This window comes from Rhinolophus hipposideros (genome assembly GCF_964194185.1).
Source record: "Rhinolophus hipposideros genome assembly, chromosome: 3".
NCBI classification, from domain to species: domain Eukaryota; kingdom Metazoa; phylum Chordata; class Mammalia; order Chiroptera; family Rhinolophidae; genus Rhinolophus; species Rhinolophus hipposideros.
In genome coordinates, this window is record NC_138049.1 from 29,891,370 (window position 1) to 29,919,282 (window position 27,913).

At 37.1% G+C, this 27,913-nt stretch overlaps 1 protein-coding gene across 28 annotated transcripts in view; it reads left to right on the forward strand.

The window, feature by feature from the left end:
* Nucleotides 1-27,913, forward strand: part of EPB41L2 (erythrocyte membrane protein band 4.1 like 2) — a 206,579-nt gene that overhangs the window by 69,769 nt on the left and 108,897 nt on the right. For 24 of the 28 annotated variants that reach the window (XM_081031848.1, XM_081031845.1, XM_081031859.1 and 21 more), the window contains exon 2: nucleotides 27,094-27,578. In XM_081031848.1, the coding sequence (XP_080887974.1) occupies nucleotides 27,108-27,578 (471 nt within the window). In that variant the 5' untranslated portion in view covers nucleotides 27,094-27,107. Of the gene's footprint in view, nucleotides 1-7,097; nucleotides 7,226-13,105; nucleotides 13,209-27,093; nucleotides 27,579-27,913 lie in introns of those variants that run through there. The other 4 variants (XM_081031857.1, XM_081031837.1, XM_081031844.1 and 1 more) reach the window with 3 other exon arrangements.

The following is a 27,913-nucleotide window of genomic DNA, read 5'->3' on the forward strand; positions in this document are numbered from 1 at the left end:
GTAACAAATGCTAGAATTAGGGACATTCTAACTTTTGGGGTGACTCCCACATTACCATCTTGATCCTTGATTTCTATAATCCTAAGAACTTAGATGGCACATCATCACTTCAAACTCAGTATGCCTAAAAATTCCAAAATCTTACAGATTCTCCTAGTCTTCTGGGCTTGAAACCTTGGGATTATTTTTTTCTTATGTCTCTTCTTTATCTGCTGTCTATTTAGACATCAACCTCTATGGAATATTTTTTCCAAAATTTATTTAATATCAGTCGCTTGTCATTTTTATTACTGCTTCCTCATGAGCCTATTTCCCCCAGCTTTAATGAGATATAATTGACAAAATTATAATATATTTAAAATGTACACCATGATGATGATTTGATATACATATACATTGTGAAATGAGTCCCACAAAGAAGGTAGCACATCCATCACCTCACATAGTTAGCCTTTTTTTTCATTTTGTTAATAATGCTTAAGATCTGCTCTATAACAATTTTCAAGTATACAATGCAGTATTATTAACTGTAGTCACCATGCTAATGACTAATGAAATTGATCATCTTTTCCTGTGATAGTTGGCTATGTGTATACCTTCTTTGGACAAATGTTTATTCAAGTCCTTTGTCCATTTTTTAATTGAGTTGTTTGTCATTTTGTTGTTGAGTTGTGCTTTTTATATTCTGCATACTAACTACCTTTATTGGAAATATGGTTCACAAATACTTTCTCCCATCCCGTGGGTTGTCTTTTCATTTTCTTGATAGTGTCCTTTTACTCACGAATGTTTGAAATTTTGATGAACTCCAATTCATCTATTTTTTCTTTTGTTCCGTTTGTTTCAAGTGTCATATTTAAGAATGTGTTGCCAAATTCAAAGTCATGAAGATTTGCACCTCTGTCCTTCACAGAGCTTCATAGTTTTAGCTCCTACATTTTAGGTCTTTGATCCATTTTGAGTTAATTTTTGTATATGGTGTGAGGTAGGGTTCAGATTCATTTTTTCCCCATGTGAATATTCAGTTGCTTTAGTACTGTTTGTTGAAAAGACTATTCCTTCCCCATTGAATGGACTTGGCACCTTTGTCAGAATCAATGGGCTATAGATGTATGGGATTATTTCTGGACTCTCACTTCTCTTCCACTGATCTGTATATCTCTCTGTATGCCATACTGTTTTGATTACCCTAGCTTTGTTGTAAGTTTTGAAATCAGGAAGTGTGAATCCTCCCACTTTGTTCTTCTGTTTCAGGATTAGTTTGGCTATCTGGGGTCCCTTGCAGTGCTATATGAATTTTAGGATTAGCCTGTCATTTCTGCAAAAAAAAAAAAAAAAAGAAAAAAAAGGAAAAAAAGCGGTTGTAATTTTGATAGGGATTGCATTAAATTTGAAGGTTAATTTGGGGATTATTGCCATCTTAACAACATTAAGTTTTTGAATTAATAAACGGATTTATTTAGGTATTTCATTTATTTGAACAGTGTTTTGTAGTTTTCAGTATACAAGTCTTGTGGTTTCTTGGTTAAAATTTACTCGTATGTATTTTATTCTTTCTGATGCTAAGTGAAATTATTTTATGGATTGTTTATTATTTATGTGTAGAAATACAACTGAGTTTGTATATTGATCTCATATCCTGCAACTTTGCTAAACTTCTTTTTAGCCTCTTTTTATTTTCTGTATTTATATATATATATATGATCATGTTATCTGCAAAATAGAGAGTTTATTTCTTCTTTCCCTTCCTTTTTCCTGGATGCTTTTTATTTATTTTTCTTGCCAAATTGCCCTGGCTTGAACTTTAAGTACAACACTGAATAAAAGTGGTGAGGGGATATCCTGTCTTGCTCCGGATCATAGGGGGAAAGCTTTCAGTCTTTCACCATTAAATGTGATGTTAGCTGTGGGTTTTTGTAGATGACCTTTATCATGTCAAGGAAATTCCCTTCTATTTCTAATTTGTTGAGTACTTTTTATCATGAAATGTTGTTGGATTTTGTCAAATGCTTTTTCTGTCTATTGAGATTGTCATGTATTTTTTTCTCTTCCTTCTGTTAACATGGTTCATTATATTCATTGAATTTCATATGTTGAGTCATCCTTGTATTCCTAGAATAAATTCCATTTGGTCATAGTGTAAGACCTTTCAGTATCTTGTATTTGGTTTGCCAATATTTTGTTGAAGACTTTTGCCTCTGGATTCATTAGTGATATTGGTCTGCAGTTTTCTTTTTCGGATGACTTTATTTGGCTTGGGTATCAGGCTTCATATGAAATGAGTTAGGATGTTTGGGGTTTCTTTTTGGGGTTCTGTAATTGTGATGATGGTTGCCCAACTGGCTATATTAGAAACCACTGAATTGTACACTTAAGCGGGTGACTTGTATGGTGTCTTAGTAAAGCTGTTACCAAAGGGGTGGGGGAATCTTAAGTAGGTGAGCTCACCTGTCTTCTTTAGCCCAAAGGCCTTATCCTGACCTTCAAAGTTCTCAACAATTTTTCCAACTATCATATTTCAGCAATACCGCTTAACTTATCCTTAACTTATCTTTGTGTGTGGTAGTGGTCAAACCACTGCGCCATTAACCATTTTTCACTCCCCCACCTCTCCCAGAACCTCTTGTGCATCTTGCTGCGTTTCTCTGCCCAAGGACTGTTCCACCTATATTGAATGTCCCCGTCTCTTTTTCCCACCAACAGTGATCCACCCTTTCTTTCAACGTCTTTTCAAGTTCCTTCTATTTATCACTCCAGCCTGCAGTTACCTCTTAGTCCCAAACCCCTAAATCTGATGGCTACCATGTTTCCCCAAAAATAAGACCTAACCGGACCATCAGCTCTAATGTGTCTTTTGGAGCAAAAATTTTAATATATCTTATTTTTAAATAAGATATATCTTTAATATATCTTATTTTAATATAAGACTGGGTCTTATGTAACATAATATAATATAAGACTGGGTCTTATATATTAATTTTTGCTCCAAAAGTTGCATTAGAGCTGATGGTCCAGGTAGGTCTTATTTTCGGGGAAACATGTTATGTTAATTTCACTTAAAAAAAAAAGTTATGTGTGATCTGGAATGTGTGAGTTTCCCTAAGGAGACAGTGGGACAGAATATTTGAAATCAGAACTGTTCTGGGAAATCTGGTAGATGTGTTAGTAGTACCCATAGATATATACTTTTTAAAAATGCATTTACAGTTAACCCACAAGTTACAGGGTTTGCTTTCCACTTTGCACTTCTCTGGTCTCCCCAAATGGTTCTCAGTGCTATGAAGAAAGGAAAGCCATTAGCAATAAAGGCCAAGTAAGTATGTGTTGATGTACACGTATATGTTTGAAAGATAGAAAGATCCAGAATTGTCAGTTGAGTTTCACCGTTTTCCTTATGTATTTCTAAAAGATATTTTTGAGAAAATTTATTGTATTAGACTAGAAACAGTTGAGTAAAATCCTAATGTGTAGGGTCCTTGTGCAAATGTGAGGCATGGGTAAGGGAGAGAGATTATGTAAAGGCCGCCTTGGGGAGTTTGTTGAAGTGTAATTGGCAGGTTACGTAAGCATCACAGTGTAATGTCAAGAACATATTTCAAATAAGTAGAATTGGGTTCAAATCTTAGGTATCCACCTCATACTTAGTTGTTAGGGAGTTAAGCCAAGATCTAAATTCAGGGTTGTCTAACTTCAGGACTGACAATTAACTAATATGCTGTTTTCCATTCTATGCTTATTAAGGGAAGTTATTTCATTTCCCTGAGCCTCATTTTATTCATGTATAGAATGAACTTGATAATACTTGCAGTGCAAGTATTTGAGGCATGAATAAGGATGTTTGTAAAGCATTCGGCAAAAAGCTTGCTCACAGATAGGCAGGCTTATTACTATTAGTAAAATATTCTGTTTGCTTCCAAACAATAGCACCAACGAAAGAGATTTTGAAAGCATGTCTGAAACGCAGAGAAATTCGCTTATCTTTTGGTTTTAGAATATTGAATTCTTTTTATTTTGGCACAAAGTTTTCAGTGTTCTGTTTCTCTAGAATTTAGATAATTTTCCAAGTAAGTCATTTGTTAGTAATTACTTTCTTTCCCTCTATTGTTTTGTTTTTTTGTTGTTGTTCAGAATGAGTTTTAATCAAAGAAGTAACAGAATTATACCTTCTTTGTCATTAACTTCCCTTCTGAAGAATTTGAGAATATCTGACAGTTGTGGTTAAATGCAGCTGTTATATATTTAAGCCTTAGATTTGCAGTTTCTAGAATGAAGTTTAGGAAGGCTGATTTCTTTTTGTTGGAAGCCATAATAGAAATGAACTAGAGAAGTGGTTATTGGTTTTCATGTTGGCTGCAGAAATATTTGTTTAAGAGTATTTGTTGGTGTTGCTATAGAAACGTAGTTAAAACTACAGCAGGGAAAGCATCACAAATAAAGCATTGATTTGGTTACCTGAATTGTTTTTCTTATGTTGGAGTTATTCATAATTGATTTCAAATGTCTTTGACTTTTTATTATTACCTGTTATACATATCCAGATATCATAAGTTCAAAATACATCAGTATTGAGAATACTGATACTAATCATCTAAAATTTTGGTCACTGTTACTCCTTAGAGGTTTGGGAAAACAATTCCACTAAGGCAAATCCAAATTTCCTGTTTGTGATGGTGATGGAGTGTAATTTAAAAAATGTGTATCTCCATGTATTTCAGAATAGTTTTGGTTCAGTTGGGGATTTTCTTAATGAAATACATCGATAGGTACTTTTTAAAAAAGTTTTATTGATATTTTATTTTACAAACTTAGTATGAACTTATACTGGCCATGCTGTCCATTTTAGCTTTTTAATAAAGCTACAATTTGGATCAGGAGAAAATGGTTTGTTGGGAAAAATCTCCCTGCTTCTGGCTTTTATAGATTCTCTTGCTCAAAGGAAGAGCAGCTATTGAGTCAGTTACAACTTCAGTGGAAGATGTCTTGCAGCTGTGCCTTTTTGGTTTTGTTCCAGAGATAGTATTTGTGTGCACTGTCAGAATATCTTAAAGGCCCACCCTGGAAAGGATTCAACTCTATAAAAGGAGTTTTGTTTTATAACCTTTCACATATTCTTATGGGGTTCTGGTGGTGACGGTGGTCTTCATTGTCTTGTCTGTTAAACTGGCATTTTATTGAGACACAGCCTTCTCAGTTTGAGAATAGAAATTACAATTATAGTTACTGTGTCTCATAAAACACATTTAGCCAAGCCCTTGGCACACACTATGATTAAAACAAAACACCCCTCTCCGTACCTTGTGATTTCAGTGAATTATTTTTTTTAACTTCTTTTCTGCCTGTATAGTGTGATGTGAAGGTGGCATTCATTTGGTTATATTCTTCTGGGTAATTTAATAGATATTGATTTACAAATCAGGTTGCTATATTAAAAGACAGATTATGCAGGGAATCCCAAACAGAGTTTGAAAAGTTTAAAACACCAGTGACTTTGCATGTTGAAAATTAGTCAGTTTAATCTGTTTTGAATCAATGCGATTGACCATATTTTCTCCCAAAATTTCCCTTCCCCCCCCAACACACACACAATGCACCAAAGTTTTGAAAGCTACTTTGGATGGAGAACACTGCTTCCGATGCACTCCTAGCTTCCTAACTTCCTTACTCCCCTTCCTTTCCCAGCTCGTGTGTATTTCCAATTACCTTCCCTTTGGTCTCTGGCGTAGGCGGTCCTCCTGCTGTCCCAGATTAAACCCTTCTCTTGTGGTTTTGATCCTTTTTCTTCCATCACTTCTGAACTACCTGACATCCATTTTCCTTTTTCTCCTTTATGTCTTCAACCTCTCCCTTTGTCTATCCCACCCAAAGCCTGGACCAAGCAAAACAACCAAAATATCTCCCATACATAAATGTCTTCCCGCAACCTTGTATTTCTTGTAGTTACTACTTCCCTTTTCTCTAGCCTTTTCTTCTTCGCTAAGCTTGAGATTAATTTACACTTATCTCTTACCCTCCTCTCTTGAAACTTTTTTTTTTTTTTTTTTTTTTGTAGCCAGTTGGCTTTTTCTGCCACCACTCAGTGAACTTTCTCTTTGAGGTTCCCAGGAAGCTTTTCATGACACCTTTAAAACCTTACTGGTACCTTGGCTCTGTTATCCACTCCTCCCAGCTTCACTCTTCTCTCTTGGTGGTACTTTTCTTGGTTTGCTGCTTTTCTCCCCCCTTATGATGAACATTCCCAGTCTCCTTTATAAGTTCCTTGCTCACTGTGTGGGGATTTCTTATGGGCATTTTTCTACTCTGTTTGCAAGGGATATCATCGACTTTCATAGGTTCAAATAACAGTCCTTGACGAATTAGTTCCAAATCTTACCGTGGAAACTCAGACTCTTGTTCAGACACACGTCTCCAGACATCTGATGTTCCACCTGGATGTCACACAGTGACTTCAGTCCAAATGCATTAAAAGTAGAAGCTTGTGCTTCTTTCAGCCCTGTTTCCTAACTCGTATGTGGAAATTCCTGTCTAGGTTAATAGCACGATTATCTGACCTTTGACTTTTGGGAACCAGGGAACTTTGTTCTCCATTATCCAATTCACTGTCACTATTATCCAATTCACTGTTCCACAATCCAATTCGCTGTCAGATCCTGTCCATTTTACCTACTAAATATTTATTGACTCCATCTCTTCCTTTTGCATCTTTGTTGCCTCTGTCTTCCTCTGAATGTTGTTTCCTGGATCACTGCAGCATCATCTTAACCACTTTTCTTTCATTGTGTAACTTGTTCTCATATTACTGCCAAAGTAATTCTTCAGAAATAACAAAATTAATATTTTCCATTGCCTACAGGATAGAATTAAAACATCTGAGCTTCGCATACTGATCACTCATTATTTGGCTGCCTCCCTTGTCCCATTTCCGCCACTCCCCCACCCTGTGTTCCAGGCAGATGAGTACTTACCGTTCTCTGCAACAGATTTATCTTTCATGATTCTGTGCCCTTCATTTATTGTTCCCATGGTGAGGAGTATGCGTCTACCCTCTTACAATTGGCCCAGTAAGCTCCTCCTTATCCATCAAGGTCGGCTCAGATGTCATGCTGGGAAGCATTGTTCCCTCATCAAGTCAGTTGCTGTTGAATTGTTCACGCCTGTGTTCCAGCTCTCATGCCCTTTATAGCACAGTTATTTACTGAAATATACTGCTCTCCTTGCATGGCTGGAGGTAAGTTTTACGCAGGTCTTTATCCTCAGCAGCTATCAGGAAGCAAAGAGCAATTCCTCATTGGATGAAGGGATCATAGCAAAACCCCAAAATACAGAATTGAAATCCAGATCTCATAGGCAAAGATAATGGTGAATATTCTGGCTTCATGTTGGATAGTCTTTATTTTTTTGGATGGGTAGGGGCTGTGGATTGAGAAAATAACTTAGGGTTTTCTTTTATCATTGAAGTTTGGAGAGTTAGGTTTTAAAGGTGAAGCTACAGAAAGAAATGAGTGGAGCTACAGTTCCATAAGGTTGTGAAGGGCTGGAAGCATACTGGGTTCTCAAACAAGAGCCCAAACCGCACAGACGGCATGTACCAGGCAGAAGGGAGACGGCCATGCTGGTGAAGTGAGGACCGGCCCCAGGTGGGCTTGGACCTCCCAGGACATATGTGACCTGGCACTGCTTACTCCATGCACCTAACGTTCCCCTGGCTTGCCCCGGCAGGTAGAAGCTGTGCTCAACTGTATACAGCATGATTTTTGACAAGAGCCTTGGTTGACATGCTTGCTGTGTACGTGGTTCCAGGAGGGCCTCTTGGATAGTATGGGCCCTTTTAAAGGAAAGGAGAGAAAATGAAGGGAAATTATGAGGGTGGATTAGGGTGGGGAAACAGTTTTCCCTCTACAAATCGAGGGGGAAAATATTAGGTTGGTGGAAAAATAATTGCGGTTTTTGCAATTATTTTTAATCTTTTAAACTGCAATTACTTTTGCACCAGCTTAATCAGATCAATAGAATTGGTAGGCCATTACTATATGTTAATGTTTGATTTTTAAAAATAAAGTTAAACATGATGATACATTTAACCGTTTTTAGGGGAAAAATCTAGATGAGTTGTGTGACCATTGAAGTTCTATGTTTAATAGTAACTTACGTTCATTTAGCGTTTGCACTTGACCAGTGGTATGGTGGTGTGGTGATTCTCCTGTAATCCTCAAACAGTTCCACGGCGTAGGCAAGTGATCTACTGGTGTCTTCATTTTACAGACTTCCTTGGCTCAGTGGCAGTATGGGGATACAGCCTGACTGTTTGAGTATGAATTTAATGTTCTTTCAGATTGTGGGGGGAGTAGATAACATCTTGGCAGTGATCTCTTTAGTTTTGGAAACATAATTTTGGGGTTATTGGGAGAGTATAGGTTTTTTATTTGGTTCAGAGGGTGGGACAGAGCTGGTGAGCTTTCGAGGTCTGCTGGATGCCTTGTCTCAGGGCTCTTTGTTCCTTCTGGCCCTTGGACAGCCATAAAGGGCATGTATTTTCTGTTCTCTCCGAAGCGGTGTCTCCCCCCCTTTTCTTCTCATCCAAGCAAGACAGTCTGCTTAGGGAAAGGTGATGGAATTAATAGTCAGAAGCTGATCTCCAGCCTGGGTTCTACTAATGGCCTGTTGTGTAACCTGGACAAGTAACCTAATTTCTGGCCTCAGGTTCTGCATCTGGAAAAGGCAAGGGCTAGAGGTACGTGAATGCTGAGATCCCTTTGGGCTCGAAATTGTTAACATTTGATAAAAACCCCATTTTGCTCAATACTGGGTAGGGTGTTGCACAAGTGCCAGCGACATCTTTGTTTTCTGCTTTGTAGGTAATGGGCTTTGTGATAGGTGCTTTTATTTCTTTAATCCCTAAGGCAAGGTGGGTGTCCTCATCCCGTTAGTAGTAGCACTTGTTCATTTAAAATGAGAGCTGAATGAGCCTGAGCACTGTGAGCCTATAATGCTTTCTTTGACCTCCCCACAGGAGGTGTCCATTTTGCTTTGCCCTTCCCGTGCCTCTATTATAGCCTTTATCGCATATGGTGTAATTATTAGTTTGTGTCTGTCTTGCCTGCTAGACTGTGAATTCCCTGAGGGCTGGTATGAGGAAAAAGCTTAGAGTGTGGTAAGGGCTTGGAACAGTGTCTGATGGAAAAGAGGAACTCAGCACCAGTTTCTTAGACATATGTGGAATGAAAAGAATACATTTTAAACTAAACACTGGGTTTACTTTACTGGGCTGAATATGTAACTCTAGGAGTGATGCTTTTGACTTTTGTAGTTATAAAAGAAAAAGGAGTTTTTAAGAGCTTTGTTCTAACACTTTTTAGATGGTTTCAAAACATTAACTTTTTGATTATAGATTCCCAGCCACCACACCTTTATTTTTTCCTTTCCCCGTACCCACCCCCACTGTCTTTCTAAACCCCCTATAAAAATCTGGGGTCGTACAGTATGTTTCCTTCTCAGAGTTTCGTAAATCTGTAGTGTCATGTTACATTTTTAAAGATGGGGTGGGGAAAAAAACTTTGCAAATGACTCATTAGCAGTTTTGCAAATGTTTCTGGATTTAGAGCCTTAGAGAAGTTAGTGCAGTTTTTTTCTTCTTCTTGCTGACATCAGATAGCAATGATTCTGTGAAATGTGGGCTGTTAGAAAATTTTATAGACCAATTCAAGTTCATCTAGATTAGAAGAGTCATAAAACTTTTCTCCGTGTTTGTTCAGACAGTATTATAGTCTTGTATGATGATTGTTAGATGGGAAGATTGGATTCTCTGTACAATTAGTAGGATCAAAAGCAGGTTTTTCTGAGTACTTTTAAGGTTATGTTAGGGTTATGTCAGAAAATTCTGTGCACTTTTTTTCTGGTGTGACAGTTGATGATTGCCTCTCAGACAGAGAGGTTAGATGAATAAAGACGGGAAGACTGAAAGGAACTGTTTTCGTCACTGTTTTTCTGCAACACTGATAACTTTATTTTCTGCACAGAGTCTGGTTTTGGAGCCCTGAGTGACCCATCAGATTATTAGGTCCTTTATATCTTATTTAATTCCTTCTTTGTCCCCATAAAACAGGAGGTAGGACGATTTTAGAAAGTCAAGAAATTATACTGGGTTTAAGATAAAACTCTAATTATACACAAACTCACATATAGAAATATAGGAAAAATCTCCCCATACTAACCCCAACCAATTCCCTGGAATACTTTAAAAATAGTTTTCTGAGGATAAACTTCAAATTTCCCTTTTCAGTGGAATAATGACACAGTGTCAAAACATGGTTATTTGGGATCTATGCAAGACACATGTAATAGATATAACTTCATAGTAACAACTTTTTGTATGAAGACATTTATGGATGTTTCAACTAGCATATTTTGTGTATTTTAATGCTTTTGAATATCTTACTAGAAATGAATAATTCAAATGACACTGGACCTGGTTTGTATACTTCTCTGCCAGTAACCCACTGAGTAATCTTATGCAAGTTATTTCACTTCTTTGGGTTTAGTTTATTCATCTGGGAAGCAGGGGTATTAAAATACAAATAATGCAGCCTTGATGGAAAAGTGCATAGACTTTGGAAGGCAGCTATGCTCACCAGTATACCAACACGAGTAGCACTGGTTTTGAAGACAGACCAAATTGTAGAAATTCTGGGTATACCATTTACTGGGTATAAGACTTTGGAAACTCATTTAAGTTCTCTGGCTTATCTTTTTATCCACTGGATTAATGGTTTATTCTGTTTCCAAATCAGAGTGCCGCAAAACTCTATCGTAATTCTCTTAACCTTTGTTTGGACCATAAGATTCAGATGGCTTATAATCAGGATCTTTTATATTTGAAGGCAGCAGAGGAGCTTGAGCAGTAGCATTGGGTTCCATAACTAAGAAAGCAGGTGCCTTAGTCTGCGTGGGCTGCTGTAACAAAATACTAGAGACTGGGTGGCTTAAACAACAAATTTATTTTCTCACAGTTCTAGAGTCTGGAAGTCCAAGATCAAGGTGCCAGCATGGTCAGTTTTGGGTGAGGGCATCCTTCCTGGCTTGTAGATGGCTCCCTTCTCTCTTAGTCGTCACATGACAAGGTGAGAGAGAAAGAGCAAGCTGTCTGGTGTCTTGTCTTACACGGGCTACCAATTCCATCATGATGGCCCCACCTTTATGACCTCATCTGAATCTGTTTATCTCCCATAGGTCCCATCTCCAAATACCATCATATTGGGGGGTTAGTGCTTCAACATACAAATTTTTTGGGGGGCCACACAATTCAGCCCATAGCAGTCGGGGAGTTAAGAGGGCAGGCGGCACAGGGCTGGTGAAGGATACCTGGGACGGATTGTAGAGATTCACCAATGTCTAATTCACTGGATCCAGTATTATGTCAGTAGTTCAGAGACTTTTGGATTCCATGAAGCAACACATTTCAGAAAGAGGTTTGGAGCCAATATTTTTCCAAGTAAATATATTGAAATAAATCTGCCATGCATTGTGGTATTTATCATAAAATACATTTAATGTTTAAAAAGCAGGAAGAACATAATCTAAATAAAACATGATACTTTGAGTTGAATAAAATTGGCTCTACCGAAAAACTTACAAAGTTTTTGTGGTTAGTGAAGTTTACTTTCATGATCTAAAATGGCCTTAAAAAAAGTTTTATATTTATTCATTTTGACAGAGATTAATCTCTTCCAAGCTGCTACTGAAACGTATTTTCACTAAGTTCCCATAAAGCAAAACTTACCCTTTCTCTACTACCGTGTTTCCCTGAAAATATGACCTAGCTGGATAATCAGCTCTAATGCGTCTTTTGGAGCAAAAATTAATATAAGACCCAGTATTATATTATATTATATTATATTATATTATATTATATTATATTATATTATATTATAAATTATACTGGGCCTTATATTATATTACACAAGACCTGGTCTTATATTATAGTAAAATAACACCAGGTCATATATTAATTTTTGCTCTAAAAGACACATTAAAGTTGATTGTCCGGCTAGGTCTTATTTTCAGGGAAACACGGTAGTTGGTACAAGTGACTTCTTGTTTATTTAGCTAGAAAGTGTTTTCTTTGTAATTAAAAAAGACTTACCTTTTTTTCTTTCTTTTTTTTTTTCTAAAGACTTTGCTGTAGGTGAATGTGAACATATAATATTCATTGGCTTAGGACCTGCATCATAGGAGAGCAATGTGGTATCAGGGTGAAGTAAAAATGCATACTTAGATCCAGAGTCTGTCTTTGTCCTGATTTCTTAATATAAATACCTACATTGAGAAAAACAAAACAAAACAACAACCAGAATTTAAATTGTGAAAATGTAAAGGGAGTGGGGGTTAGTATTGTAGAATTGAGGAAGATTAGTTGTTTCACAGCTCTCTAACCTGATTCTTAAAAAATGTATGTATTTTCCTTTAGTGACTTCACATTTACTTTGCTTCCCAATCTATTTGTATTCATATGAAGATGGATATAGGATTGCCTTCTAAGTTTAAGGTTGACAACATAATAAAACAGGGATTTGTAACTATATGATAGCACCTATAAATCTACCTTCACACGAGCCTCCATTTTTAAATGCAATGAATCAAAATAAATATGTTTATATAGTGAAAACTGGATTGTATATTCGCAAGGTTTTTCTATGTCTAGAAGTGTCTATGTCAGTTTGCAGTGGTTTATAAATAAAAATAATTGGACCATATGAGTATTTGTATACATTACATTTTGGTGTCTGCTTAGAGCGGAATAAAATGATAAAAATAAAAACAAAGTTGAGGGGAGGTGACCCAAAGCAAAGCAAAAATCATACCCACAAAAAAACTGAGAAAAAATTCTCAGCAATAATCAAATTATAAATATTTTTATAGAATTGCAGTCGTGTCATTGCAACTTTTGTTTATGTGAGCTTTCTTCACTTAGAGGGTAGAGTAGGCAGCAGGAAGATGCCTTTTTCTGGGACCCATGTGAATTTTCTAGCTGAGGAATGAAGGAACTTGGAATGAAGCTGTGCTCCTCTACTGAGCACGCCTTTCTCCAGCAGGGTCGGGCCTGGGTGGGGCTGGTCTTGCTCATGAAGCTTTTGCAGACGAGATTTCCATCCGCTTTCCACAGCCTTTACTGACACTGAAGAGCAGTCAGCGGGATCCATGTGCTTAAAAGCTGCGTATGTATTTCAAGGGGGAGATTTTTAGTAAATTTCTATTGTAGCAGTTGAGTTTTATGGTACAGCCTGATTGTTTTGTTTTTGAAGGAAATTTGCCTCTGAGAGTGTCAATATTCAGGCTATTGAGAATTTGGCAAATGCTAATGTATGGAGTAGATGGTATCTGGGTAGGTACACTGACTGGCAAAGGAATATGTTCAGTTATATTTGAACCAGGCCCAGTGAGAAGAAAGATTTTGTGTGTGTCATCAGAGTTTAGTTTTAGACCACTTGTCTGCATTTTTCTGGGAAAATGTCGACTTTTGTCAGGTTATCTTCAACACAATTCCCATTTCAGGTTTGACATATAAGAATAATGAAACTGGTTGCTTTATTTTATATTGTTTTGCTGTTTTACCATTGATTTATTCAGTGGTAAATACACTCTATGAAAGTTACTTATTCCTAAACCACAGTGAAAACTTTATAAGGTTAATAATGTTCAGTTATTTTTTTTGTAACATGTTAAAGGATGACAGATCTGAATTTAATTAATTTATATGACGCTTTATTTTCATGCTAGCTTGATTGATTAAAAGGAGTTGTACTATGGCTGGAAGAGATTTGAATTCACATATTTTAACACCTGCAAATTAGTGGCCCTTAACTAATATGTATAACAATATGTAATCACATAGGTATAAGAATATGTAATGAAAAATTACATATTGGTTTGATGTTGTCACACTCAGCCTTATTGGTTGAATAAGGATAGGTCTCAGCATCTTCTTTTACTGCATGTTCAATCTGTTGTCACATTGAAGATATGAAAACTCACCCTGTTGCCCAGATGCTGACTTAGAAAATACTGTCTTCATGTATTTTCTTGATACCGTCTACCAGTCTAAAAAACCTGCTGTCAAAAAGAACCTTGTTTTGATGCTACTTTCTAACAAAACGAAAAGTAGTGCTGCTGTGATCTTCAGATGATCTGTGCAAGTTCCTTCTTGCACAGGGAAGGACACTGCAGGGAAGTCTCTCCTACCACTGAAGTAATTACCAGGTGTTTTTCGGGGGTGCATGTGTACTTGGGAAGTTTAAGTTTTCTGTTGTTAGGCCCAACCTAGAATTGTCTCTTTAAATTATTGGCAATTTGGGTGTGGGAATAAATAATAGCGGTGGAGGCGATGCTGATAATTTGGACAGCCCATCATAGGGTCCCCCTCCCCCATCTCCTCTAGTCCTCCTGTACACATTATATGATGTATTAGTGGCAAATAGTTTGATATCGTAGCTGGATCACAGTGAAAGTTGGAAAAGGAAAGTTTAAATTTTGATAGTGAGTTTACTTGTTTTTTTTTTGGTGGATTCTGAAGTTGAATGCCTGGCATATTCTCCAGCAGGAACCTCTACCAAATCATGTTTACAGACGTTTGAATTTTGAGAATCTTACCTCCAAAAAGAGAAATATATTCAGTTGAAATAAAAACTTGTCCTAGCCAGGACCACCTAAAAAGTAGTCATTTGAAGCTCTTACTAAGTCAAGTAGTTTTGAACTAAACTAATGCTCAGAGTAGAAATACTTTTAAAGAAAAAAGGTTTTAAGCATTCCAAATGGCATGTCTGTAATTCCACTGCAGTTACAGCTTTCCCACCTGGGGAAAGTTGCTTTTCTCGCCAGGTTTGGAGGGTCCGTACGCTACCAGTCTACATACCTTCTGCTGACCAGCTAGAGGATCGGCGTCAACATTTGAATCTGCTTACCTAAGCTAGAAAAGGCACTCAGTTTATGATCTCATATTTTAAGAACAGATGCTATGCATTGGTATAACTCTCTGGTAGTGCTGTAAATATTTAAAATGGCAGAAGAGCTAATGGCCAAAATTTAAAGAGTGCATTAATATTTTCTGACAAGGTTTAGGCCATGTCTGCCTGTCGACTGCAGTGTTCCAAAGCTTACGGAGAAGAGGATTTGAAAGTGTGAGATCAGTGTAGGCTTCAGCTTGGTGGCCTTGTCATACTATGGGGAGTTGATTGACTTTGACAAGCTTTTGTCTTATGACCTATTAAAATGCAGCGTCTGCAGCCCATGCCTTTATCCTGTGCAGTTAAAACCTTGGTGGATTTGTCGTTAGCTTATTTGGGAACAGCCTCCTGAATCACTGTTATTTTTGAGCTAAAGAATTTAGAGTTTGATTCCCACAGAAATAATATTAGACTGGTTGTAGACTACCCCTTGATACCAAGTGCTTTTTATGATGGGTCTGGGTAAGGAGCCGATGCAGAAGTAACTGTGGGATGAGCTCAGATAAAGGGGCATCTGTTATGATCATGAGAGATTGTTGGTGTTGGCTTCACTCTGTTTTGAGTCTGGTTATGGTGTCGCTGGGAGAAACGGCACAGTGTATTTTCCTTTTGTGTAGGACATTATATGATGGTGGTCCAAATACATGTTCCCAGCATCACAAAATACGTTCATGGAGAAGGCACCGGATGTGTACTACTGCACCAGGAACATGCAGTTCCTCGTTTGCACAGAAGTCTCCTCCTCTTCGTGTGGGAGCAGATGTGGGGCAGGGAAAAGGTGTGGACAGGAAACGTGACAGCCTTGTGTTTATCGGGTCAGTTTTGTTCCTGCTTTTGCCTATAAATGAGGAAGAAGCTACTGACAGAGGTTTGGGGATGTTTATGTATGACCAGCATAGAAATTTAATAAGAATCTTCCCATTTTGTTCTACTCTCCTTTTAAAAAGTTCCTCAACTTTCAGAGAAACCTATTTCCAAGGGCCCCGTTCCCCCTTTCCCAACAGAAAATAGGAATAATCTTTTTGGCCTAACTGCATATTTACCATTATTGTTAGCAAAAGACACCTCATTGTTTCAGCTCCACACTGAAGGAAAAAGGATACAAAAACTAGCAAGGTTTCCTGAGGAACTGTATATGTTTTGAAAATTTATTTGTTTCTAGTTTTCTATTTTGATTTTTTTTATATTCCCATATAAGTGAAATCACATGGTATTTCTGTTTCTGTCTAACTTACATGTACTTTGCTAAATGAAGAATTGATACACTTCTTTAAAAAGATACCTGGCTGCTCTAAAAGCTTGGGTTTGGAGCATTTGCTACTTAGGAGAGCAGTCTGTACAGGGTAAGGATAGGTTTGCTCAATTAGAGGCTAGCAGAAATTCATTTCTTTGAGGATGTAGCGACAATTTTAAACGTCATACTATACCAGGAAATCCACTTTATTTTACACTATCTTAATGCTACTGCTGAACTGGAAGGCTTTTGCACCCATACTGTCCATTTATGTGGCCAAAGCTGTGTGACCGGGCTTATCGCAGTTTGTAGCATTTGAGTTGTCTCCAAGGAAGCAGACCAACCAAGCTGGGTTCACGTAATGTATTAGATATCTTAATTTATAGATATGGTCCTCTTAATAAAGTATTTAAATGCTTCAGTTTGTACAAAGTTCTGCTCAGTGAAAACTTTGTCTCCTCTATGTGTACCTCTGTAACCCATCTACCTAATGTCATCCACCATTTCCCATAATTACTGTTTCTATTCTTCTATGTCCTTCCCTACTTTCTTTATACTTATATAGGTAAACGTGTGCATATGTATATAAATACTGTGTTTCCCCCAAAATAAGACCTAGCCGGACCATCAGCTCTAATGCATCTTCTGGAGCAAAAATTAATATAAGACCCGGTCTTATTTTACTATAATATAAGACTGCATATAATATAATGTAATGTAATGTAATGTAATGTAATACTAGGTCTTATATTAATTTTTGCTCCAAAAGACACAGTAGAGCTGGTGGTCCAGCTAGGTCTTATTTTCAGGGGAACACAGTATTTATACCTGCCACACACTTTGCTTTCAACCCATAAGATAGTGTATATGTGCTATCTGAATCTTGCTTTTTGTACTTAACAGTGTAAGTTAGAGGAAATTCTGAAAATGAGGAAACCTTTCTCATTTTCTTCTTTATAGCTGCATAGTATTCTGTTTTGTGAATGTAGTGTCTCCTATTGATGGACATTGATCTTTTGCTATTACAAACAATGTTATAGTGAATCATGGGTACATAATTCTCTCCTATGTGCAAGTGTATGTGTAGAATTTATTCCCACAAGCAGGATTACTGATTTAGAGTGTGTACGCATTTGAAATTTTGATGACTGTGGGCAAATGGATTTCCACTGGGTCTGTACCAATTTATTGTCCTCCTGCAATTATATGAGAATGCCTCTGTTCCCATAGCCGTGCTCAATGATTATATGATTAAGCTTTTGGATTTTTCCATTCTGAACTTCTAGCTTGTATTTCTTTTACTATGAAGGTGGTGAGCATTTTTTCGTGTTTATGTGTCCCTTGTATTTGTTTTCCTGTTAACTCTATACTCATCCTTTAGCCGCCCTTTTTTTTTCCTACTGGGTAGTTGGTGAACCTGGCCAATTGAAAAATGAAATTTGTTTTGCATTTTTGATGTTGAGGAAATTTATAACCAGTACTATTTTATTTGGCTTTTTATTCAAGTTACTTGAATTTAGCTAGAGAGCGAATATGCCTCTAGCAAACACATTGAGAATGAGAATTCAGTGTTCTTTAAAAAGCATGGTGCCTATTTGTATGTTATGGATGTTTAGTGTCTCCTATGGAGGACCATTGTGTGACTTCCTGAAAGATGACAGTGGTAGTTTCTAAGAAAACTGTGTCAGCTTTTCAAACTAGTAGTAATTTCTGAATATAAATTTCCAAAATTTCTGAACTAGTGATGAGTTCTTTGAACTTATATCAGTGCCAGTCTTGCTACTTCTGTCCTCCACTAGGCTGAGAGCAGGATTCTTTCCTCTATATTGCTGGTGTGTGGTACATATGCTATGAAAGTGCTCGGGAAACATTTGTTTTGAAAAAAGGGGCTAAGATACTGACACAACCCACATCCTAAAGTAAGAACATGTTATTAATGATTATAAAGCCACAAGTGGTAGTAATACTTTATTGATTTTTATTTTTTTCAACAAATAATGAACTGCCAGGGTTTATGCTATGTGCTAGTTATACAATACTGAAGTTGTTTGGTCTTGGTGGCAGTATTGCATAAGCTCTCTGGAGCTGGACGGCCTTGGTTCGAATCCTGGATCTTCCATTTATTGGTTGTGTGGCTTTGTGCAAGTTATTCTCTTTTTACCTTCTTTATCTATAACATGGGAGTAATTTTAGTTCCTACCTCAAAGCGATGTGCAGATGAAAAAAATTGCTATGTGCAAAGTCTCTAGAATGGTACTCAACAAATAGCTATTATTATTTATTGTTTCATATTATTTAGCTGTTATTATTTATTGTTGCATATTATTGAGGTGACAGAGACATGCAGAACCCTTCTAGCTCTTCATCAGTCATGTACACTGAGTTGTTGTGTGGTCAGAAATACTGATGAACAGAATTTACTCAAATCCCTTCTCCCAAATAGTTGTGCTTACTATTTGTATTTATTTATTTATTTATTCATTTTTTAAAATTTATTAGTTTCAGGTGTACAAGACAAGGTAATACTTAGACGTTCATCATTTATATCCCTCACATTGTGAACCCCCCTGCCCCCATCCACTATCCCTCCGACCTCACACCGAGCCATCACATTATATATATAAAATTATAGTTGGCATTCATTAATGTTTAGCTTCTGGTGTACAATGCCATGATCAGGCATCCACAGTATCTCTGAGGTGGTCTCCCAAATAGGACGCATGTCCATCGGATACCCAACAAAATCTTTACAACATTATTGAATACGTTCCCCAAATTAATTTTCAGAAAACCCTGAGGCCATCTTGTGGTTACCAGCTGCTTCCTAATCCCTTCACCTTTCCCCTTATCCCCAACCCCCCCCCCCGCCCATCTAACAACTCTCGGTTTTTTCTTTGTGTCCCCAAAACTGTTTCTGATTAGTTCATTCACATATTCTTTTCTTTAGATTCCGACTATTTGTATTTATTATAATTAGTGAAAAAAACCAGACATAGTTAATTTTTTCACAGAATCCCTATTTGATGACAAATTTATTATGGTGATGACACCATTTATTATGAATTTATTATATACGAGGCCCTGTATACATATCTAATTTAATCCTTAGAGCCATCAGTGAGTATGTATTATAGCCCTGTTTTGCTAATGAGGAAACAAACTCAGCAAGGCTGGATAACTTGTTCCTGTTACATGGCTAGTGAGAGACAGAGCTGGAATTCTAATCCTGGTGTTTGGTTCCCACACTTGAGCTCCAAATCACCATGCTGTTTTATCCAACGGTTAGTTAGCTTCACACAGAAAGCTCTGGCTACTGCAAAATGTGGGACCCCGTTTGGGAGAAGGGATTTGAGTAAATTCTGTTCATCAGTTTTTCTGACCACACAACTCAGTTTACATGATCGATGAAGAGCTAGAAGGGTTCTGCATGTCTCTGTCACCTCAATTAGTGTGCTGTTGGAATGCCCAATGTGACCAGGTTTATGTGCATTTTGACTTTGAGAGTAATGATGTCCAATATTGGGGTCCTTAATGATTCATGCACGGCCTCTGGTTATTGAGCTCTCCCTTCAGGAAAGAGTATTCTGGGATGACCCTAGTTGCTCGTGGAAAAGACTTTGCCTGGCACAGATTTCTTCTTGACCTAATTCTTAATGAGAGCAGCAAGGACTTGCTTTGAACAAATAAGATTGTTAGCACATATCTTGGGAATTACTAGAATTAGATTTTATTGAAAGCTGTGCCTTGATTTTTATACATTGTCCTCTCCAGTTTATGAAGGGAATCTTACACTTTGATGAACACAAAGATTTTCTGTTTGTTTCATTCTTAAGAGTCGTTAGAATAAAAAATTGCTTATCTCACTCATATTAACTGAGACAATAGGTTTTTAAAAATTGAGCGTCTGGGAAAAATTAGAACGTTTTGACAACCATGGCTGTTAGGTATGAGAGCCATAAAACCCAGTGGGAAATAATAATTACCTGAGATAGTTCTATATGTGCTCCCAGTTTCTTGGGGCTTATATTCTAATGCTTGCCTCAGAATATAATACGCAGGGGCTAATAGTGGCATAATAAAAGTGGCAAGCAACGGAAACGCCTAGTTCGATTGTTTGAACCATAGGGGATATATTGTCTCACTTAACAGAAAGTTCGAACGTAGGACTGGCCATGTGTGGCCTGCTCAAGGGGCTGGTCCTCTTCTCTGTCATACTCTTTCAGTGCCCTCTGTGGTATCTCTCCTTTTCCTCGGGCTTTCTTCCCTCAAGGATTATTCAAGGTAGCAACAGCATTTCTAGGAGTCATGGAAACAGTGCTCAGAGGCAGAAGAGGGGCTTTCTCTTCCTTGTGGCTCTTCTAAGAGGGAGGAATCTTTGCCCGGAAGCCTACCAACAGACTTTCTGCATGTCTTCTTGGCATGGGGAGGACGATGACATAATTGCCCTAGACCAGTAGAACCTACCCTGGAGCCCAGCCTGGAGCCAGCCTCCATTGGCACACATATGGAAGAGAGAGAAAAACTGAACAAAATTTGGGTTTTGATAAAAAACGAGAAAAGATAAAGGAAACACATACACTGAGTGTAACCAGATCCTGCCTAGACTTAAACTAGCAGAGGGCTATAGTTCGTATCTTTTGTATGTGTTGGTTTAATTTAAAACAGATGCTAGCTTATATCTTTATAGAAACAGTTCTTTCTCTCTTATAGGTCTTTTATCCCTTAAAAAACAACAGCAACAAAAAACAACAAAGAAACTCTAAACAAATAATACAGTGTATTGTTATAAAGGTAACTAGGGTGAGCAACATTGTTATTTCAAAAGAATTCTAGTTTATCATACAGATAATATAAACTACCAAACAGTCCCTTTGGAATGTATGTATACTTATTTGAATATGAGGTATGGTACTTTCTAGACCTTCTAACATTTAAGATAAATAAACCTACTAGGGAGAGGAATTACAGTCTGCTCTAAGTAGGCCTGTTTTTGTTATTCTTTCTCCCTCTTCAGATATTTCTTTTCCCTCTTTCCTCTCTTTTGTCCTCCTCCTTGACCCTCCTCCCCTCCTTTTTCTTGCGGGATGTATTTGAGAAGCATCACTCTTACGTCCCAAGTAGAGTTAAGTGGCTGCTCGCTCCATCATTCCTATTAGATATTTTAGTTGCCATATTTGTTTTTCTCGTTTAATGCTTTAAGGAAAGGTAGCAGGATATTAAAAGACCTTCTCTTGGGCGACAGGCTATTTGGGGAGATGAACATAAGCAGGCAGTTGTGGGCACTAGCAAGTTGCTCTACATACTCTGTGCCCAATCACAACAGATGTAAACAAGTTTGTCGGACCTAAAAAATGACCCAATTGGAACTGTGCACTTATTGCTAATATATTTTTTTAAAGTTTGTTATTTGTCACACCATTTGGTTTATGTCTTTCTCCAAGTTCAAAGGACAGCTTCTCTATCCCCTCACCACCATTTTTTTTTGAAGTTTAGAAATGCATGCTTTCTCATTTTGTAACTCTTGAGCCTAAAGTAATGAATGGACTCAGCTCTGTGTGTAGAAGTCAAAGATCTCTTATTGCTCATGATCTCAGCCAAGGATGGGAGCCACTCACCTGGCAGCGGCACCCACCCTGTTTCCTGCTCAGAGATTTTGTTAAAAGTGAGGGCTTTTAGAATAGCCCTGGTTTTCTCAAGGTCTTAAGGAAACATCTGGACTGAATAATAAGTGTGAACCCTTGTTTGAAGTTCTTTGTATGAGTGAGTATCTGGAGTTGTGCATCTGCTTTGCTTTGCTTGCTGTAGAATTCCGATAAAGAGCCAGTGTGTTCAGGAGCATAATATTATAGGGTAGGCAGGTTAGGCTAGTGATAGAGATAGCACCTTGGAATTGACCTCCTTTTTTAAACATTAGGAAAAAGAACGGTTTCACATAACACAGCTCCTTACCTAACAGTGCTGATCCTCTATTGATGATGGTTTTCTGCTTGGTTGCGTGATAAATGACTCATGCATTTTCTCATGGAGCTGTTACAATAATGAACACTTTGGTCAACCCAGAGAGAGCATGCCAACATGGTAATTGTGTCAAAACCGCATGCTTGTCTAATGGGCTAGCTGTTCACAGCAGTGTTCTTTTGTGTTGATGATAAGTAGAAAGGTCTTTACTTAGTATGTTATATAACTTACTAATGATGGATTTTAGGTATTTGTAATTAAAGCTTAGTGGAATGAGTGTTGCTAATGCTAGGGAAACCACGGTCCTGGTTTTGTCTTCACCTGTCTAGCTTTGTGATCTCAGGCAAATCTCCTAGTCTTTCTGAGCTTGTTTCCGTATTGATAAGATAAAATAAGGGTATTAGACTAGATAATTTCACAACACTCATTAAGTAAATATTTATCGGATGCTTCTTATGTACCAGTCTAGATGCTGGGAACATAGCAGTGAAGAAAAGAGAGATCCCAGCCCTCTGGGGCTTTCATTTTAGTGGGAGGGATTGTGTTCCACTGCAGGAGTTTCCATTGTAGTGGGCGATGGAGTTTAAAGGCTTATGCATTTTTGAAACTTGCAGAGTTACAGGCATGATAATTATGGTGAATGGATATGCTATAATCATGTTTTCTTGATGATGGTGGTAATTCGTTCAAGAAACCATTTTGTCAACGAAGAGGGTAGTGTTTAGGTTTGAGCTTTGTTGATCTCTTAAAACTATTTTAAGAATGTACTTATTTACATATAATTACATCCGTCCTTATTGTTGAGTATTTACAATCTAATTAGCCATTTCCATTTAAAAGAAAAATCTTGTAACTACTATTTGGATGCAGTACTGCTAGCTCTGAGGTTCCTTTTTTTGTAGTTGTTATTAAATGTATTGAGGTAACATTGGTTAGTATCACAAATTTCAGGTGTACAACATTGCATTTCCGTGTCTGTGTACTCTAATGTGTGCTCACCACATCTCTGAATTCTTAGAACTTACCTGTTGGAAATACAGCGGTGATTGAGGAGGACTACTTAGTGAGGCTTCATGGCTTTGTCTCTGGATTAGCACCTTGTCTTTAATTTTTGTCCATTAGCTCAGTTTTGATTACATGGCCAAATATACGATTTTACTTGTGATGGGAAGTCATCTGTAAATTTCTTATTTGGGGGAGGGGAAGGGCTAATTATAGTAAATGACAGAATATATCCATGTTGTTCTGTAGTCATTTTCACAGACTGGCATGAATCTTCTTTGAGCACCAAGCCAAGGGCTCTGGTTGATTCGATTGTTGATGGACGAGGGAAGAGTTGTGATTGCATTATGAACTACATGTGAAAACAGGTGTAGGTAGCTGTGTGGTCCTCCGTTTACTAAATGGGTTAGTCAGGTCACTTCTGCTCCTCTGCTTATTACCTGCAAAATGGGGATAATGCAACCGTGTAGGATGTTTTAAGGAGCAGAACTTATGTGTAAATGTCTGACACAGTATGTAGTGAGTAATAGCTCTTATGATTAAAATACCAATATTAATACTTTTAACATAATAATTGAAACTTTTGTTTTATATTTTATTGCTTATAAAATACTTTTACCAGAAATCGGGTTTCGTTGATTTGTTTCCAGATTATTTCTCACAGCCAAAATTAATTAGACAGCTGCCAGTTACCTTGGTTAGCTTAGACAAATACAATGTTTTTGTTTTAATTTTTACCAGGGAATTGATTCAGCTGTCCAAAATGTAGTTAGAGAGTATATGCTACAAATCAACTTTGGTCATTTCGTCATTAAGGTATATAATATTTTTCACTTAAGTGGTACATGGAAAATAGTACCATCACGAAGGAAAAAATAGTTTTCTGCACAGTATGGAGCCAGTTCAAGTATTTATATAAGGGTCCTATTGGCAGACATGTTTTTGAATTTTAAATGCCTAATAATGGAGCAGCCACTGTGAAAAACAGTATGGAGATTCCTCAAAAATATTAAAAATAGAACTACCATATGAACCAGCAATTCCACTTCTGAGTATTTGTTGGTAGAAAATGAAAACACTAATTCAAAAAGATATGTGCACTCCAGACCTTTCTTAGCACAATACACGAAAACCTTTAATGTTCTGGCTTCTGCTTACTACTTCTACTTTGTCATTACTAATTCACCTTCCTCCTCCCCTCCTATATCTCCCCCACTCACAAGCTCCTACTTCATTTGTATAATGCATTCTTTTTCAGTACTTGTGGTTTCCTATAGGAGGAATATTTTCATGCTTCCACACTTCCGGATGCCTGGCACATGCCTCTCCCATCCTGACTCCCTTGCCTGAGTAATGAGGACTCATTATTTTTAAGCACCTCAGATATCAACTTCTGCAGGAAGTCTTGCCGAATGACCCTTTTCCAATCTGGGCTAAGTTTTTGTCCTGTGATTTTTAAGCAATATGCACTTGACTTATCTGTACTCCCCCAACCCCTCAGCTCTTCAAAGACAGTCTTTATTCAGATGCCCAGTACTTGGCACATTGTAGGGGCCCATTAAATATAAGTTGAAGTGAATAACATTTTTAAAATTAGTTTTTATTCTTGAGCTATCAGCCTTCTAAAGTTTACAGTTCAGTGATTTTGAATATTAGTCACAAGATTGTACAGCTATCACCACTGTCTTATTTTCATCACCCCAAAAAGCAACCTTGTACTCATTAGCAGTCTTTCCCTATTCTCTCCTCACAGCCCTTTGCAACCACTAATCTACATTGTCTTTGTGGATTTGCCTATTCTGGAAATTTCATATAAATCGGTTATACAACATAGCCTTTGTATCTGACTTGTTTTACTTAGCAATGTTTTTAAGGTTGTTTCTGGCAGCATATGTTAGTACTTCATTTCTTTTCATGACTTATATTCTATTATATGGACATACCACATTTTGTTTATCCATTCACCAGGTATTAGGCATTTGGATTGTTTCCATTTTTTGACTATTATGAATAATGCGGTTATGAACATTCATTTCAAGTTTTTTGTGTGAACATGTTTTCATTCCTCTTGGTTATATACCTAGGAGTAGAATTGCTGGTATATGTTTAACCAGTGGTAACTTTGTTTAACTTTGAGGAATTGCCAAACTATTTTCCAAAGTGGCTGTGCCATTTTACATTCTTGTCAGCATTATTGAGAGTTCCAAATTTTCCATATTCTCACCAATACGTACTTGTTATAGCATTCTAGTGTATGTGAAGTGGTGGTATCTCAGGGTGGTTTTAATTTGCATTTCCCTAATGACTGATTAGATGTTGCACATTATTTCAAGTGCTTATTGGCCATTTGTGTATCTTCTTTGGAGAAATGTCTATTCAAATCCTTTGCTCTTTTTTTTTTTTAACCTTTTTTTTGGTTTGTTTTTTCTGAGTTGCACAATTCTTTATATATTATGGGTACTAGACTTGTCAGATAAATCATTTGCAAAAGGTGGTGAAAATATTTTAAGAAACAAGTATAATACTTACACATGCTACAACGTGGATGAACTTTGAAAACATTATGCTAGGTGAAAATGCCACATTTTGTATCATTCCATTTATTTGACATGTCCAGAACAAGCAAATCCATACATATTGAAAGTAAGTTAGTGGTTGCCAGGGTTTTTGGGTTGAGGTGTGATTCAAGAATAGAGAGTAACTATTAATGGATACAGGGTTTCTTTTTGGGATGATGAAAATGTTCTAGAATTAGATAGTGGTGATGGTTGCATAGTCTTATGAATGTACTCAAAACCATTAACTGTATAGTTGAAAAAGAGTGAATTTTATGTTATGAGACTATTTCAATAAAGCTTTAAAATAAGTGTATTTTATTTTTTGAACTGTTCAAGTTGTACCACCTTTGAAGATAGCTGGGAAATTTCCCACTGGCCAGGGTGCCAGGCCTTTGAGCACTTTAATCATTGATAAGAAAAGAGAAAATGTATTGTCTCTGCCATTCCTGCCTATTATTTTTATGTCAGTGGTGCTGCTAGGCTTTACAAGTCCCTCTTTGCTTGCGTAAAATGTAGATAGCCTGTTACTTTCAGATTTAATTTCAATTTTGTTTTCATAATTATGATAGAATCAATTATTAGATGATTTTTTTAACCCCTATAATATTTTCATTTGGTTCAGATCAGGGGCTATTTTAAGATATAAGATATTTTCTTATAATCACATATTCAAAGAAAATCGTGTTTGAGGTTGGGTGGGATGGAGTTTTGGAGTTTTGATCATAATTAGAGTACCTTTACAGAAGACTGACTTTTGTATTGTAACAGTGACAACGAATTATGAGATTTAATGTGGGAACAAAAAAGAATACATTATGGATTTAATTTTCTTGCTATTAAGCACCCAATATTTAACATTCATTGTTTTTACAATACTTAACATTTTAGTTTTAATGTGTGAAATTACAGTGAATATGTCTCAGTACTTTCTAACATTATCAGTGACACTTTGTATTAAAGAGTAAGGGATACCAAGTATAGAGAAAAGTAATTTTCCTTAAAAAAATTGGATTTTGGGGGTGAATTATTGTTTATAGCTAGATGAAAGCAAATAAAAGTAATCCCTCTTTCTAGCTCTCTTGATTTTAAGTGCTTTCTCTACAGAATCAGAATTAATTCCATTGTGATGCTAGTTTTGATTCTTTGATTCTAATAGAGAATTCTCAAAGTTAGAGAAGCAGTCTCCATTTTTGTGTTGTGCTTATGAACTTTCTTTCTCTACAGGTATTTTCTCCCCATCATCTCTCTGCCATACCCCTTCCCATCCTTCCTTATCCTATCCCTTGCCTCCAAACTAAACCTCGGAGAGTCTGTAAAGTACCATTTGGTGATTTTGTTTTGTTTACAGTATAAGCTGTCACCATGACTACTGAAGTAGGCTCTGTGTCGGAAGTGAAGAAGGAATCTGACCAGTTAGGGGCAGATGCCACCAAGGAGAAACCTAAAGAAGTAGCAGAAAATCAGCAGAATCAGTCATCTGATCCAGAGGAGGACAAAGGTTCCCAGCCATCTTCTCCAGCTGATCACAAAAGTAGTCCACGCCGCCGGAAGAGAGAAAAGGATCCATCTGAGAGCAGGGGGATTTCTCGATTCATACCCCCGTGGCTTAAGAAGCAAAAGTCCTATACCTTAGTAGCTGCCAAAGATGGAGGGGATAAGAAAGAGCCTGCCCAAGCTGTTGTGGAAGAGCAGGTTTTAGCTAAAGAGGAATCTCTTCCTGAAGAAGAAAGGCAGGCCAAGGGTGATGCTGAAGAAACAGCTCAGAGAAAACAACAGGTAACTAAGGTTGACGGCAAGGAAGAGGAACCTTCGGTAAGCAGTCCTGAGACACAGGTACGTTTGAGAAGTGATTGTCTAGAGGTGCAAGCTTGCTGGTATAACTGCTTTACGAAAAGGATTTGTTTGCTTTGAATCATTTCCAGGTTTCTTGTACTTAGGTACTACTTTGGCTTACTAGATCTGGGATATGGGTACTGGAATGGTTTACCGCAGCTGCCTTACTCTTTTAAAAATTTCCAAAATAATAAAGCAAAAAAAAAAATCCACTATAAATGCACACCATAAAAAATTATATCTGTTCCTTTTTTATACATAGTTTTTATTTTTAATATATCTGTTCCTTTTAAGGTTAAACAGATACTCTTAAATACTGTCACCTCTCTTTTTAA